At 42.9% G+C, this 16,962-nt stretch overlaps 1 protein-coding gene across 1 annotated transcript in view; it reads right to left on the reverse strand.

Moving 5' to 3' along the window:
• Positions 1-1,005: 1,005 nt before the first annotated feature.
• Positions 1,006-16,962, reverse strand: part of LOC115579192 (glutamate receptor ionotropic, NMDA 2D-like) — a 224,159-nt gene continuing 208,202 nt past the window's right edge. The window contains exons 17-19 of the mRNA XM_030412752.1: positions 16,811-16,872; positions 14,703-14,873; positions 1,006-8,808 (exon numbers count right to left, since the gene is read on the reverse strand). Coding sequence (XP_030268612.1) covers positions 5,635-8,808; positions 14,703-14,873; positions 16,811-16,872 — 3,407 coding nt within the window. The 3' untranslated portion in view covers positions 1,006-5,634. The remainder of the gene's footprint in view (positions 8,809-14,702; positions 14,874-16,810; positions 16,873-16,962) is intronic.

Below are 16,962 nucleotides of genomic sequence, written 5' to 3' on the forward strand. Positions count from 1 at the left end.
CATAAAACCCAAATTATCACTCGATTTTGGATGAATTCAGCAACTATGGCACCAAATTCTGTTCACAGCTACAAAAACAAGCGTTCTGCTCCTCCTCCTCTGTCGGGCTTTGTTTTACAGCCGTCGGACTGAAAGATAAATATTAAACATTAAATAGCTAAAACTGGTGGTCAGAACACAAACCCAAATGATTGTTTCATAATCCATGAGACAACATTAAAGCAAACATTTGAAAATGGGGAAAAACCACTTGCAGAACCAGCAGCTCTTCACATTTTGCAAATCTTTTCGAGCCTACTCACTCAAACCCAAACTTTAAACCAAAGAGTTATTTAAAAGTTCAAAATCGAGACATTTTGCCCGTTCAACATTATAAAATGATGTCGTACATTTCTGCAAACCACAGTTATGTGTTGTCAATTTAACGTTTACTTTACCTACAGTTCAATTTGTCAGTGTTATGTTGTGACAACGCTATTGTTCGGTTGGGTTAAGGCTTGGTTGGGATTAGGAAAAGATCATTTCATTTCATTTACAAACACTGAACAGAACCGTGGTCACTGGCACGGCAGCCTTCTCCTCAGCTGTCACGCCGCCACCAGTCGCCACAACGTTCCAACATCAAAGTATCCTCATACACATGTAATATGAACCTTATATGACACATATTGTAGAAATACCGATATGTTAGATGTTATATGATGCTTACAAATTTGAACGTATGGGAAACACGACATCCAGACATTTTATTCTGGCGAGTATGACCAGGCACTTAAGTTAATTTCCTTTCCATCCTGGTGTTTTTTTTTAATATCCTTTTTTAATCTTATTTCAATATTCAACATTAACCTGCAGAGAGTTGCAGTAATAACTATCATCATTCTACTTCCTGACGTTGTGCTGCCTGTGACTTCAGCTTTAAACCTGCCCGTGTCTTTGAAATGATCCCGATTAACAAAGTGTATTTATCACCAGTCACTCAACCAGCAAAATAAAACTCCAACATTTGTTTCAGTTCTTTATTAAAATCATCTGTTTATTTCTGTCCTGCTTGCAGTACAGCACAGTATTGTCACGTCCTCACTGGTGGTCACATCGTCTTACCTGTGTGTGTGCATGTGTGTGTGTGCATGTGTAATCGTGTGAGTCTGTCAGTGTGTGCATGGGTGTGAGGTGCAGACAATAAAGTGTAGCACGACTAGCCATTATCAGTACAGTCAGTCAATACAGCAGTATTAATACAAGGCCTTGAGACATTGTTCAGAGGTGTACAGGCAGAAACTGTGAATGTGTTTCCACTGGAGGCTAAAATTGGGCTCAGGGCCGCTAAATGCTTCGTATATTCACTAAAGGCTTCGCTGGAAATGAACGACCCTTCTCACCTTACCGACTTACACAAAAGTATCATCAGAACGTAAAAGTGTGGATTTCCTCTCCCAGGCAGTGTTGTTTCCATGTTCTACTCCACGATGCGCGCAGGGTCACTGTTGCACATTTAGGCAAAAAAGAGGGGATGCCCACTTTCATTTGTTTCATGTGATTATCAAAAAACAAACAAAAACAAAGCCCATTTTTGGCCTCAGTGGAACCCACACTAGCGAGCAGATTTAGCCCTGCCCCTGACATGTGTCATATTAGCTTTACCAGGTTTGGAAAATTAAGAAAGAAACAGTGTGTTTGTTGTGTATAATTTTTTTTTCTCTTTTTGTTTTACAGCACAGCAGCTTGGCAGATACAACACACTATGTACGTATATCAAAGTCCTTATATATACCGTATAGGTTGGTTGGCAGGGGTAGCTGTGCATGTTTTTGTATAGTAATACAGCTACTAAGAGATGCAAAAAAAAGAAAGAAAACAAAGCCTGTGCTGCTCGCTACATTGTGTTTCAAAGAGGTCACCTTACTCTTCACTGCGGTATAAACTCCAGGGTCCGATCTGAACCTGAAACAGGGTCGAGAGTGTGACCCCGACACAAGTGAGAGTTGTGATAAAAGCTGCTGTATCCATAAAAGGTTTAATTAGTCGTTGATCTGTAGCCCAAACCAAAAATAAAGGCCCCTCTGGGTAGACAAACACACGCCACCACTGCTACAGTGACATGGTCGTAAGACACTCGCACACCCCTCCACGTTGTCACTCTGTTGAAATCTTAGCGTTAGCTACAGTAGATAGCTAATGGAGGCGGATGGTTGATCTTAAGTGAGCAAAAACACAGTTACATACTGGTCTCTGTTTTCGCTGGGGGGGGGTGGGGAGCTGGGCAGGAGGTTCGAGACAAGGAGAGACAGACAAACGGACAAAAAAGACATATTCATTGAGATAAATAGCGAAAATTCAGTAGACAAACTTATATAACATAGATCTTAGCGCCTTGAAATATACTATCATATATATTTAGATATGCTATTTTTTCTTTTAAGATGAAATAAATATATCCACAAATACTCTTCTTTTTTAAAAACAGACCAGCTTTACAATAGCAGACACGCACCAACACAATGGATAGACATGAGGAAAAAAAGGCGAGGGAAGAGAAGGAGAGAACGGTGGCTCATTTCTCTGATGAAACACCCAAGCTTTGTGTTCACACCGCTAGCAGCTGCTGTGCTGCACAAATGTACAATTACCTGTTTATGCCAGCTCACTGATGCTGCGGTGTTCAGGGAGGGAACAGGTTCAACACACAGCAAGACAACTGAGCCCAAATGGTTTAACTGCAGCCAAGTTTTCAATGGCAAAAGCATCATTTTCTTACGTCATGGAGATTGTTTTTGGGGCAACAGACTTGAGATGCTTGCGGTGTGAATGCACAGAAACATGTCACACTTCACGCTTTTCCTGGTTTTATTGAAATCTCTATAAGCTGTTGATTGCTGATTGTAAAAAGAAAAGCACTGACCTGCCTCCAACTTGGCTTAATACAGTCAATCGTATTTAAAGTATATTTGAACAAAATAGTTCCCCTGTTGTCGGTTGATGTGAGGGAATAAGTGTTTTAAACACATACTGTCATACTTATTATTACTGTAATGGACTTGGAATGAGAAAAATATATCCCCAAATATCAAGATGCTAAACAACAATTTTCTCTAACGCTACCCACCGCCACAAATATATATATATGATATATATATATATATATACTGTATATAGAATTTTTCATAATGAAAGGCAAACAAACTTTACACAACAAGTTAATGTTAAAAACTTAAGTTCTCTTTTTTGTTTTCTTCAGCTGAAGTAAATTATGGCTCAGATGCAGTTCCAGGCAAACAACAAGAGCTGACCAGACTGTTATGGGAAGGATGGCTCAGGCTTTATGACCGACGGAAACACACCAAATTGTGTTGTGCCAGTGGTTTTTGCCTCTTCTCCGAAACTCCACTGATGTCCAGTGTCCTGATGCTAGACTCTAATGTTGATGGATAAAACTAGCTACCCTAGCTAAGTGCTTGACATCTGAGTGTAACTGCTGGTGTCAGCTCGGTCATGGATTAAAAAGCTATAGCTCTTGGTTACACATTTACAAGGTGAGAAATACCTTTTAAAAAACAAGATTGCACTGGATGTGCTACTATGTCTCTCATACACCATCACTCAGATCCAGCACTTTTTCCAAACTGTCTCATCCGCTAGCTAGCATCCAACATAGGCACAGTCTCTTTGACATCAAAACGGCACTCGCACTAGATCTAATTTCACTCCAATCAAAATCATCCCATTCTGATCATACTGTCTCGTTAGCATGAAGCTAACCTTAGGCATGTTGATTCAAATACATACTCATACTTTACACCAAACATATGGCAGGAGCAATTAGCATAAGGCTTTAAAATGTATTTCCCTGCAACAATCACTTTCACTTTCACTTTGTCTATCTGTGTAGCTCCACCTAGCATGTTAGACACGCATCTCCTGCTCGACGGCAAGCAAACCTGGGTTGATTATGTTTAGTTTTATTCGACGGTATTCTCGTCTTGGCACCAATCAAAAAATTAATAAAAAATATTTAAACTGTATCCCATTACAGACGTTATGCTTTACTTAACTTACCCTGCAAGGGTAGCATACCTCTGCTTACGTCAGGCTACATGAACAATGAACCAAAGTTAATTCTCTTCAAAGGCCTTTATGTAGTTACACATGCTAACCATCAGAAATGCTACAATTTCCATTTCCAAGTGTCTTAATTGGTGTTGCAGCGCACTTGTTCGGCGGCTGACTTTACATTCAGTCAAATACAGGAAGGGAAAAGACACTGCCTTCATTGTCGTAGTTAGGTAGTTGAGAGAACGTTTCGTGTGCAGCTCGAGTAGAATGGCACAGTGCTTACATTGTATTAGAGTTAATACATGTTTTGATATATAGAACACAATCAATAACAACAAGAACAACTACAACACAGAAGTAAAATAAAGGTTTCAAAGTATAAAATTGTAACATGAACAGAGGGTGAATAATGTATGGCTCAAGAAAGAGAACAGATGAATGATGATGAATGTAGGTTTTTTGTGTGCACTTTTATGTGTGTGTATATATTAGAATGTGCGCATATTTGGGAGGTGACTGCGAGAAAACAGGAAACACAGCTGCTAACGTACAGATTGATGTCGAGCTCTACTTAAGTTTGGCACTCAGCTTTTCATTAAGCCAGTAGAATATCAGTCACAGTTGACTTACCCTGTTGTCAAGAATACAAACACAGAAAAGCACAGACACACAGAATAATCACATCAAGGAGAGGAGCCAAGAGGGGAAGGACAGGAGAGGAGATGACACAGGAGATGAGGAGAAGATAGAGATGTGAATAAGGTGGGAAATGAGGTAGAAAAGGAGAAAAAAAAAGCAGGAGAAAAAGAGGGTTAGGGAAGGTGAGAAGAAAGAAAAAAGAAGGTAAATAAGATGAGAACTAAATAGTAGAAAACAAGATTGGGTGCATGTATAGCAGAGAAAACAAGGTTGTTATCACCTTCCTCTCCCTCAAAACAAGAAAGTATTGATCATACACAACAAACGTGCCTCGGGTGGGCGTCACAGTTCTGCGGGGGTGTAAACAGTTTGTTAAGGGAAAAAAGGAAAGTAGGGGTAAGCGATTTGTTTAAGGGAAAAAAATAAGAACACTGTTCTGTGTTAAAGGCTTCTGAGAGCAGCAGGCATACAGTACTACAAAGTTCCTGAGCCCTCAGTAAGCATTAAGAATCATCTGAATACAAACTACGGCTCTGCTTCAACATCCAAAGCCCTTTACTGTCTATAGCAAAGGAGTTTCCTTCAGTTGTACCACTTTAAATGTCTGATTTGCTTTTAGTGTATTGGTTAACCCAGTTCAGAATGCAAGTTGTTGCTGTTGTGGTAGTCTTTCACATACTGAGAGGAATCAAAGGAAACAGTAAGCACAAGGTTGCTCCTGTTTTCCTTTGACCTGCCTCATTTGGGTTTGTTTGGCTTTCTGGTTTGTTTGTTTGTTTGTTTGTTTGTTTGTGCAGAACTTTAGGAAAGGGCTCAGTGCGTATACTGTACTGACTTGGCTGTGCAGCTATATGATTGCTGCCAGACAGATTCAGATCCAGATCACCTGCTTAGGGTCAGCCTTGCAGGGCTCTCTTATGACTTTTGTTACCTTGTTGAACTTCAGACCTCACTCTCCACACTGGAAAAGTGGGCTGAGCCCCTTCGCGAGCAAAGGCTCTTGGCTTTGAGGGGTAAGTGAGGAGACTGAGGAAACCTCTGGGGCTGAGGTACAGAGCGCAATCTCTGGTACTGTAGTTTAGCACTTGCCGAAGCCATGGAGGAGGGCTGGGGTGCTCCCGGAGTGGACGAGACCACAGAAGGAGAGGATACAGACGAGGAAGAGGTAGGGGGAGGAACGTGGATAGGATGAGATGAGGACGGAGGGGCTGGAAGGGCAGGGAGCGGGGGTGGCAAATTAGGTATGAGGGACGGAGGTGGGGATGATTGCCGTCCTCGATCGCGATCCCTATCTGTTCTCTGTGTCCGCTGCTGGATACTGAGGTTTGACTGGCTGCCAGATTTGGATGGATTTTGTGAGCGATCAGGTTTGGAGGAAGATGAGGAGTCATGTTTGGGCTTGAGGGGACCACCAAAACTCTGGCAGTGTTGGTACAGCTCTTCCTGGCTGCGAGATGTTATGCGTGCCCATTTGGAAGAATGGGAGTGTGGATGGTGTCTGGGGGAATGACAGGAGGAACAAGCCGTGTGCCCTCTTCCCTTGTCCTTTGACTTGCGTTTACTCTTCTTCTCATCTTGTATGTGGAGTTTGTCCACTGACCAGTATCGTCGAGGAGGTGGTGGCGTGAGAGGAGGTTGGGGCCAATGTGATCCTGAGCCCCAACCTCTCTCTCCTTCTCCTCTTCTTCCTCCACCACCACCTCCGCTAGACCCCCATCCACTTTCTGCTGTCCCCCACCTCTCTCCCCGCTCGAGGAACAGGTCATCTCGACTGTTGATGCTGCCGGCTTTATCTCTGGAGGGGTAGGTGCTGAAAAACCAACCTCCCCCTCCAATTCCTCCAACTGCCCTTCCTTCATGATCCTCCCAGTACCTCTCAAACTTCCCAAACTCTCCTGAAGAAGCATCATCATCAGAATATATCCCGACTACCTTATCACGTTCCCGCTCCTCATCGGACATTGTCCTTCCTCCTCCACGCCTCTTTCCACGCTCCGCTTTCCGTCTCTCAAGCTCAGAATCCTCTTCCTCACGCTCTACTTCAGACTCCCATTCATGGAAGGACAGTCCCTCCTTGGAGAGCATCTCACCTCTCCCGCTCCGTCCCAGCAAAGGCCTCTTCTCTCCTTCCATTGCTACAGCATCTCTGTCTGAACTTTTACTCTTCCTCCTTTTAGAGGAGACAGGCAACAAGGGCAGAAAGGCAGATGGAATAGTGTCAGAGGAAGGGTTGCCCCCTCCCCAGAACTTGACAGATGAAGAGGGCTTACTGCTGGAGCTCTGATAGTGCTTACTGTTCCTTCGTCTGTGGTGTCTTTCTTTCCCTCTGCTGTCTTCCCCATCATCCCTCTCTTTTTCTTCTCTTTCCTTCCTATCGTCTTCACCTGGGATGTTCCATCCATAGCTTCTGATGGAGCTTTCGCTCTTTTTCCGAAAAGACTCTCGTCTCAGGGGCGGATATGATGGGTAGTCTGGTGTCCCTGACTTGAGTTCCCCTCTCTTTTCAGCATCTCCTCCCTCCTGCTCAGACCTCTTCCGCTCTCTCTTCCTTGTCTTATCCTCTTTTTTCCGTTTCTTCTTTGTTTTGCGACGCTTTCGCTCCCTCTCTCTTTCCCTTTCTTCCCTTTTCTTCTTCTTTCGGCCCTTCTTCCTCCTCTTCCTCTCACGCTCCCTCTCTTTGTTGTGCCTTTTCTCCTCTCTACCCACTGCTCCATCTGCCCGGCTTGTTGTTCCTCCTCTCACTCGTTCTCTGTCACCCCATGATGCCCACCACTCCTGTAGTTGGGCAAGCTGGCTGCCTGTTCTCTCTCTGCCAAGATCTCTCTGAGGACGTGGCTTTCGGGGTGGTACTGGCGGAGGTGGCGGGCTGCATGGCAGTGAGCGTGATGACATCCGGCGTGAACGAATCTTCCGCCGTGACCCCAGGAGGAGGCTGGACTCCTCTGTAAGCAGATCTGAGTCATAATCATCATCCACCGTAAAATCCCTATCGCCTGGTCGATACCGGAAACTCAGCGAGGAGTTGTAGGAGCTGTCACTGGAGCAAGAGGAGGGGGAATTTGACCTAGAAAGCGAGACAGATGATGAAGAAGAGGTTGAGGACGATGTAGATGAAGAGGAAGAGGACGAGGCACTGGAGCAGGAGGAGTAGAAACGGCATGGGGAGGAGGGCGTGGTAGGTGTGTGTGTTGGGGAGGACAGAGGGACAGGCAGAGGAGGAGGTGGAGGAGGACGTCGCCCTCTCCTTCCACCTCCATCACCTGCTCCATACCTTCCACCTCCTCGCCTCCCTAAGGGGAGTATATTCTCATACAGGGGACCTCCTGAGCCTTTTCTTCTTGCCTGAACCAGGCTTCCTCGTCGCCAGAAAGGAGGCCTTCGTGGGGAGGATGGGAGCGGTGGAGGTGGCTTGGGGATTAAGTGCCCAGGTCCTGGTGGGGGGCCTTTCAGAGGCAGACGTGGCATGCCTGAGGCTTTAGGGCCTCGAGGATTAGCTTTGGGAGTCTGCTGGGGGCCAGCTGCCTGTTGGTCTGAGTTAGCTCCTAGCCCCTCTGGATCTATAGGACCATAGTAGCGCTTGTATTCATCTAGTCCTGTGTCACCTGCTCCACTTGCAACACCTCCTTGCATGTTCCAGTGCTGTCCAAGGTTTTGCTGATACTGCTGCTGGGCCTGGAGTTCAGTGATACCTCCTGCTATCCCCCCAATGCCCACACCTCCAGCACTGCCTGCCGTCATGACTTTCTCTGGCTTCGGCCTGTTCCAGCGATCAACCACAGCGAGTCTGCGGTCATGCCGTGGCAAGAAAGTGGAGCAGGGCATGGGGCCTTCTAGTAAGGGGCTGTTTGAGGGTCCCAGAGCCATTGCTGAGTGTCCTGTAGTTGGCGGCGTTCCAGGTAGCATGGTTGTATAAGTCTGCCCCTGTTGCTGTTGTTGATGGTGCTTCTGCTGCTGTTGCTGCTGCACCATGGCAATGGCAGTCGTGTTATTTATCGTGGCTGTGACGAGGTGTTGTTGGGGTGCTGTAGGCATGCTGGTCATTGTGTGGTACTGGGGCAAAGAGCTGCTTCCCCCTGGCCCTGTCTCATCCTCAAACTGGCAGCAACTGTACATCCCCTGGGTGGAGAGATAAAAGAAAGATTGTAATTAGACCAGCAGGCTGCCAAGTATGATAAGCAGGAACTGTGTGTGTATGTGAGAGACAGACACAGAGAGAGAATGTCCAACATCCTCAATTTTGAAAAGGAAACCTATAAAGCAGTTTTGTTCTGATACTGAAGCTATCTTCAGAGAATTGCTTATGTGCCAAGTAGAGTACACAAGTGTCATTACATCTGCTTTCACCAGTTTTGTCAATCAAAAATCCCGAACTTTCGACACTAGCAGGTCCATTTAAACACTCACTTTCAATGCTTTTTTTATGATTTCCACAAAAAGACACATTTAGTTTAGAGTAAAAAAATATGGTATTACAGCTAAGTTTCAACATATCCACGGTTTACAGGAACATGCATTGACAACATTTATGCTGACGATTGGGATGACAAATGTCAATATTTGGAGTCACACTGTTGAAAAATGAAAACAATTATGAATGCTGTGCTCAAGGAAGTCTCTTTTACAGCTACCATAGATACAGTTTACCATCCAGACAGAGGGACTTGAAGTTTGTCTGGACTACAACTTGTGTATTCATATTTTTCTTTATTCAGTGCATTGCATAACCACTGACTGTGCAGCTTGTCTACTCAATATGTTTCACAAAAAAACATTTTGAAAAGAAGAAAATAATCTACCTTTACTCTCTCTCAACATGCTGGGAAATCGCTCTAGGTGGTTTCCCCCTACTTCAGGTTCTCTAAGTCACCACATCTCCAATGAAGACAAACAACAAGGAGCACTGACCATTAAATATTGATGAGAGTTTTGGAGAAACTTTGGACTGAGTTTACTAAGGTGCTTGGAGTGTCAGCTTTCACACTATCAAACCAAAACAAAGCTTTCAGCAAACAAAGCATCACTCAGCTTGAGCACGACTAGGTTTTTCTCCGAAAACACTGTGAAAAACAATTGTTGAGAGCACAAGGAGGATAAAGCTTCTGGAGAAGAGTCAAAACAATGGGGGAGCAAAGCAACAGAACCTGTTTTGTCACTGTGCAAATAAAACAACTGGTGACCGATGGTGCATTTTAAGAGAAGCACCTCTCCTCCTAGCTGCCATCTTACTTACTTCAATGTCTTGCTTCAACGTCTCCTTGGAATGTCTTACCCAATGCACACATAACAAATGAAATAATGAACAATGATCTAAACTAAAGTCGAGTTTTCTCCCATCACATGAGGTTAGAGATTTTAGTGACAGCGAAAAAACAGACCCATTTTCAGGTAGACTGCACCATTCCTCATTGGTGTTCATGTAGATAAACACTTTTCTGAAAGTCTTATTTTCCAGGTGATACGTGATCTGCCAGTCAAGTAAGAATATTCAACACTGAAAACATTTGAAGCCAAAATTCTGGCCTTATCTTCATATCTGCCCCTATAAGAGCCAAGCGATTTCTGAAGAAAAACCTAATGATGCAGAAGGAACTAGTGTTTACCTGATGCAAAGATTTTGTTTCCAGCAGTTGGTTCTGATGAGGACATATCAGGACAGAAACTCTCATTTTCACATTCATGTTTCATGTTTTGGTGTTGTTGTTTGTTGCCACTTGAGTTTTAATATGATCGCTCTCACTTGGATTTAATGAACTGCTCCAACCATGCTCCTGTCGAGCCTTATACATCTCAGCTTACAACAGTGTTTGCTATGAATAAAACATGAGCTGAAAGATTCGGAATAAAAGTAGATTACAAGCTTCTTGCGACATCATTTTATGTTTTAAACCCCAAGCAGAAGCAATTTATTTAAAATCGTGTCACATAAGCAAATCTGTCTCTGCAATGCTCCCTTACCTTTGTATATTTACACCTCCCTGTAGATAGATGGGACTCAATTAGCAGTAGTGAGGAGAGCCATGTAAATCACAAAGACTCTATTATTCCTCATACGTGAAGATGATTCATAATATCCATCGATATCTGTCACATCTTAATGACTAAATGTGTGGGGCCTCCTCTAAATCTCTGTTCCCAGGCCGTGACACAGATCTGATGGAGAGACCGTAATAATGGCCCTTCCGGACACATGAATCAGCAGTCCCAGTGGCAGAAATGCTATCACAGGCCCCAGAGCATGGGGTGCAGCACACTGTGAAATTGAAACTTGGGTCAGTCGCTGATTGGGTTAAAGCAAGCCACAGAGGTTAGCTGCAGAGGCTTTAAGGCAAGCACAGCATATAGCTTGGGAGATAGAAGCTAACTGGTCTTGGGAGTGCCCTTTCCATGGAATTGATGTTTTTATTCTGCGAATGGGGAAGGCTACAGATAAGAGTTGTGCTTGCTCATGCAAAAAAAAATATACCGGTATGCTTTGAATGTGTGAGGAGAGGTGAAGATGCACTTAAAAGAGTCTACAGGGGAGCCCGTCAGGGAATCATTGGATATCAGACACTGCAGGGGGAACAATAGGTTTTCATCCACATGAGCTATACAAATTATACAGTAGAGTGCGTTCAGTAAGCTCATGCATACTGCAGGTTTTGCTCGACTTGATTAGAAATTACTATGAAACATTAAATGTTATAATTGATGATGTGACGAAATAAATATTTGGAAGAAAACCTGCAGCGCTAAAAAAATTTTTTTGACTCAGCTTGAATAATTAGCCTGAAGTGTTCTTTGAAGATTTCAGTTTTGAGAAACCAATTCTTAACTGAACTTGAGAAAACATGTGAAATAATAAAGATTTTATGATATTAAGTTGATTTCTTTCCACATTTTTTTCAGTTTGAAAACAGAGAACAGTCGCAGTGCTTTGCTCCACCACTGGCACAAAGGCAATTTGTATAACTGCTCCAAGCTTAGCTTTTCAATTTTAAGCACAAGGGGATCCAGACTGAATTAAATAATTCAAAATTATCATTATTATTGTGAAAACAAACAACCATCACTTATCTTAAGTTTCCTTTAAATGTTTTCCTCAAACCATAAAAAGGAAAAGGTCTCAGGAGAGTTTTACCTCTAGAGCACTTCTGACAAACTTTCAAACTTGCTTTATGAAAATAATTTAATGAGTTGATTGAGTTCTGCACTGGGTGAGGGGTTAGGGTGGTATTCATCCAACTCATCATTTCACACCAAACAAACTCAAGTTAGAGCTCCTGTCTGGAAATTCTGAAGTGGTCTGATGATAGAAAATGAGTTGATCTAGCTAAATTCAGTATGATTTATGATTTATCCAGTGAACACTCCTCAGTCTGAGGATAGACATGATACTGAAAGACTTGTTTTTTGTCATCAACACCACTTGACAAACATATTGTCTATGAACTCAATTGCATGACTGCCCTCTACTGACGTCAAAGAAATTGCAAAGGGGATTAAGAAATGACTCTTTAGACTACCAAGTCCACAGAATACCAAGGGTAACACTGTTTCTTGTAATATTTCCTGAAGGTTCACTTATTATGTACACAGAGCAGAGAGGCTGAACTTTGTATTCACACAAAATCTAGCCATGTGACACCTGCAGTGTTGTGATCTGTCAACACTCCATTCAAATACAGCTCAATGAGCAGACAAACAGTAATATATCCGGCATTTTATACCTTTAAATGACTAATTTTCCCCCACTTTATGCCAAATGTACACTCATCTCTTACTTTAATTAACTTGTATTGAAATTAATGTCTTATATCACCTATCAAAATAATTAGAAACACTAAAATGTGCTTTAAGATTGATAGCTGATATTCTAAATAGTGCATAGTTTGAACTGCAAAAATGTTCTCTATGCAAAAGCAATAATTCTGTTTTTGCGGGTAAATTTACAGTTTCTCATTTAGTTGTACTGGAGTAAATTTCCTCATAGGCTGGAAGCATAAAGTCAGAAGTAAGAGCTGTAATGTTACTTCCTCTCACTCCTTTTTTTATAGTGCAATTAGAGCACTCTTCCGCTGTACATAAATTAGCCATTTTCCCTGCTTTGTCAGGCAGGAAGAGGTAATAAATCACAATCTTCTGTCATCATTACAACGTGATGGTGTTCCTCTAACAGCTACTTACTTCAGTATTATAACACAGCGCCTTCTGACAAACAACAATATCTCCCCACTGCTCTATGAGGTTTGTTTTCTCCTTCAACGGTCTCCCCGCCCCTCCACCTCGCCTCCATCCTCCCTCCTCCTATCTGTTCCTGTCATTCCTTTCCCCCTTCACCTCCTTCTGGCCTCTCCCCCAACACCTGCTATGGTCCACTGCCTCCACCCATCCAAACCCACAGCTGTCTCCTCAGCCAGTTCTCCTCTCTTCTTATCTCATAGTTTCCCTCCCCTATACCTTCCTACTTCTCCATACTTTCCCTCCCCAATCACAGCATCCATCTCCTTTCTTGATACTTCCACTTCTTACTTTGTTCCGTCCCCACACCTTTCTCTCCCCTTTGTTCCTCTAAACCCTCCTTTTTTGATGTCAACCTCTGTAAGTCTGTCTTTGTACCAGTACTTAATTATCCAGGACCCCGAGCCAAACTTTCAGAAACTGTTGTTACTCTAAAAGGGAACAGCTGTGCGTCAGCCAAGTGATAAGTCTCCTCTGCAGCCTTTGGCCTCCTCTTGGTGTGATGCTAAGGATACCACTGATGTGCCTCTTTTTTGGCTCTACCTCCTTGTTCCCAGCCGAGTGCCAGAAACGAATACCAATATTGAGTGTCACTTTCTCTTGTGCAATCCATACCTTGATTGTATCTGAAAAAGGTTCATCATTATCCATCTTTATTTTCCTTGATGAAGTGGCCTTCTTTGCAGCAATCAGTGAGACGTCACTTTTTGGGTTCTTCAATTTAATTCCACACAGGAAACGGGAGATCCTAAAAAACTTTTCAGTCAATCATAACATCTGCTTCGGCATAAATAGTTTACCAATGCTCCTCAACAACTGCAGATTATTTTGCTGATTGCTTCTCAGGTTGAGAGAGTGCAAATCAGCGGAGATCAGCTGCTGTAGTGTTTGGCTGAAGTGAAAATTAAAATGTAAAAGCTGTCACGCCTCAGAGTTCACTTCCTCCAACTCTCACAACCTTACAGAACTTTTTAATTGTTTTATATCGTTTATATATTCCTTGTGTACCTTTTGTTTTCCTTGAGGATAAATGCTTTTTTGTGGTGCCCCACACGGCTCATTTCTTGTCCCCATTCTTCTCTGTCTCCACAGGCTGCCAATAACTTTGTGCATTTGCATCTGTTTCTATGCAGATGACATGCAATTCTACATTTCTTTTCACATCTGATTGTGACATATCTGAATGGATAGGTTGTATTCTACAAATGGGTGATGACAAAACAGATTTTACAGAATGGAAACACCAAATTATTGGGGAAAGATCAAAACTGTGAACCTCCATTTAAACCTCTTATTTTGATTTTTTATGTATTTCAGTTTTTTTTTGTTTTTTTACAAGGTTAAATCAATTTCTTCAAACCAGGCAAGTTTGAGAGGCATGTTTTCTTTAAAAAAAAAATATCCATAAACTGCAAAAAAAAATCCATATTTTCGTTGGTCCTTGAACAAACTATGCACATGTACTACAAGTGTTGTGTATATTTGATTTCTTGATTTTTTGTTTAAACTTGTGATGTTCTTGCACAAAATAAACTTTTGAGTTCTCCTTTACTTCTAGATATGATCGCGGTGTTTCCACAGAGCTTGCGGGATTCCTGTTTGGGGTTCTTGAGGTTTGTTAACAACTTTGTGATGCACCTACATGCGTTAAACCTCTTGCCATTGTTCAGATCATCAAATCTAGAAATATATGGTTGCATGCTCTATTCTTTGATGTGTTATCCAGTTCCTAACAAATACATCATGTGATTTGTGAAGGTGTACGTGGGGTATTTGCTGCCTTCACCCACCCTGCTGAGAGCCAAGAGGAAGTCCATCCCACCGGATCGCTTCACGCAGTGCCGCAGTTTCCAATACACCAGGTGCTCCCAGGCGAATACCAGGAGGCTGAGGCCCATGGCCACCAGCAGCATGTAGAAGACCCCGGCCATGTTGTCTATGTCCAGCTTACTGCTCATCACCTGGAGGGGAGAGTGGATAAATAGGGGGAGACAGGAGGGAAGGAGAGTAATGGGAAACATTATAGGAGGTGAGAGCAGAGAGGAGAGGCGAGGAAAAAGAAGCGTGAAAGTGAAAGGCAGAAGAGGTAAAAGAAAGCATATGAGACGGGAGGGGAAGAGACGAGACAGCAGAGTGTATTTATTACTAACGAGGGCCAATTTGTCTCCTAGACAGCAGATAAAAAGTTAATTACAACCAGCAGTAGGATAGAGAATCCTTTGCTGTCACTGGATGTCAGAGCACCCATCTGTGATATTTTAGAGCCCCTGCACTCAGAACACCGATGCAAAGACCAAAACATGTCAGTCACCAAAAAATATCTGGCTGGCATCAAACAAAAAGCTTTTCAGGCAATTTAATTAATTCAGTTTCAACATAAATAGCTCTCATCTGCAGCCTGGCGGCATTCACACTTGAATCAATAACTATTATTGTTTTGTATCAAGGGCTTTGGCTCCTGTTGGGGCATTTGAACCCAATATGTGTGCAGACGTTAATTCTGAGATGTGTACTGCTTTAGTTTGGTTTGTTTCTACAAATGGCACCCTTCTACAAGCCCTGCAGTGCAGTTTTGTTCAGTTTGTCACTGAATTCAACTTCACAAAACAACCCTTGAAATGTGGGGTGATGTTTGAGTGGCAGCAGTTATGTGTGTTTGGAAACCTGAGCAAATTAATATTAAGTGATGGGTGGCAGGAGCGAGGATAAAGAACAAAATCACAACTCAAACCTGGAGAGATGACTACTGTTTGATTGCATCTAACTACCGCTGACAAGCTGTGGTTAGCTCCGGACTGTGTGACCACAGGAGAAATCATCCTCTCATCATTTTTATTGGTGAGTTTGTAAATAAGCTGTCAGACGAGATCGATAAAATTCACTCCGCAACCATGAACTGAAAAGTGTCTTCATATACTGAAGTACGATCAAGATAACAGGTAGGTCAACAACATCTTCTTTAAAGATAACAAAGAAGAGTATAATCTGGTGAATTTGACGAAAAATGTTTGTCGTCTCATCCAATCAGCCTCTTCAGTTGTATCACTCTGGTGAGGCTTCTCAGGTACTTCATGTCAGTGGTTTTGTTATCGAGGTCACTGATGCCACCTGGTTCATTAGTGCTCCTGCCTGTCGCAACAGCAGTCGTCAACGTCGCCTGAGGCGAAGTGTTAACAGGCAGTCGGCGTTACACAGGAGCCATGTAGGGCCGACTGTGAATGGTTGTTAATGGGATGAAATGACAGAATTGAAGGTGAAGGAGGGACCACGTATCCCCCTTCATTCTCATTTGGCCTCATGTCACAACACCAGTGATTGTTCACTTGGGTCCAAGTGTGAACGAGTAGATTCAACCACCCCTGGATACCCATTACGTCACCACTCATGGCAATGGCGGACCTGTTGATTGTGTGTTATCGCCCCGAGAAAGGCAGCTGAGCCCCGGTCAATGCGTCATTACTTTTTCCAACATGTTTTCAATCCCAAACTGTCAGATTTGGCAGCTTGTGCCAGTTCCCTTCAGCCTCAATGCACTACCTATCACTAGGTCAATGTTTTGCACATTAAGGGCTCCATGGTAAAGTTCACAACAATATGCCACATTCAGTTACACTTTCAAAATAAAGCGTGCTGTCAAACAAGTATGAAATAGTAAGACTTTTTGAATTTATTAACGATGTCAAATGGTTGCAGTTTGGTTGGGATTAGGCACCAAAACTACCTGGTTAGGTTTAGGAGAAGATCATACTTGTGACACCAGTTTGGTTGGACAACTATCCCACTTAAGACCTTACTGACCAGCTGATCCGCACTAAGGTTACATTCAAGAAAACTGAGCAGGAGCTGACTGTGCGACAGGTTCATGAATAAAAGCAGAGAAAGGTGTAAGATGCCATACCTCGATTTTATCATTGTGGCAGATACCCGACAGCCAGAGACGCTCCAACATATCGATCTCATCTGCGAGAGAAAAGATGGGGGGAGAAAAAAGGTCAAAAAGAGGAGAAGCTGAAAGAAATAGAGAAATATGTCAGAGAGAAGCAAGTTTGT

Source organism: Sparus aurata, chromosome 3, assembly GCF_900880675.1.
Source record: "Sparus aurata chromosome 3, fSpaAur1.1, whole genome shotgun sequence".
In the NCBI taxonomy this organism is placed as follows: Eukaryota; Metazoa; Chordata; class Actinopteri; order Spariformes; family Sparidae; genus Sparus; species Sparus aurata.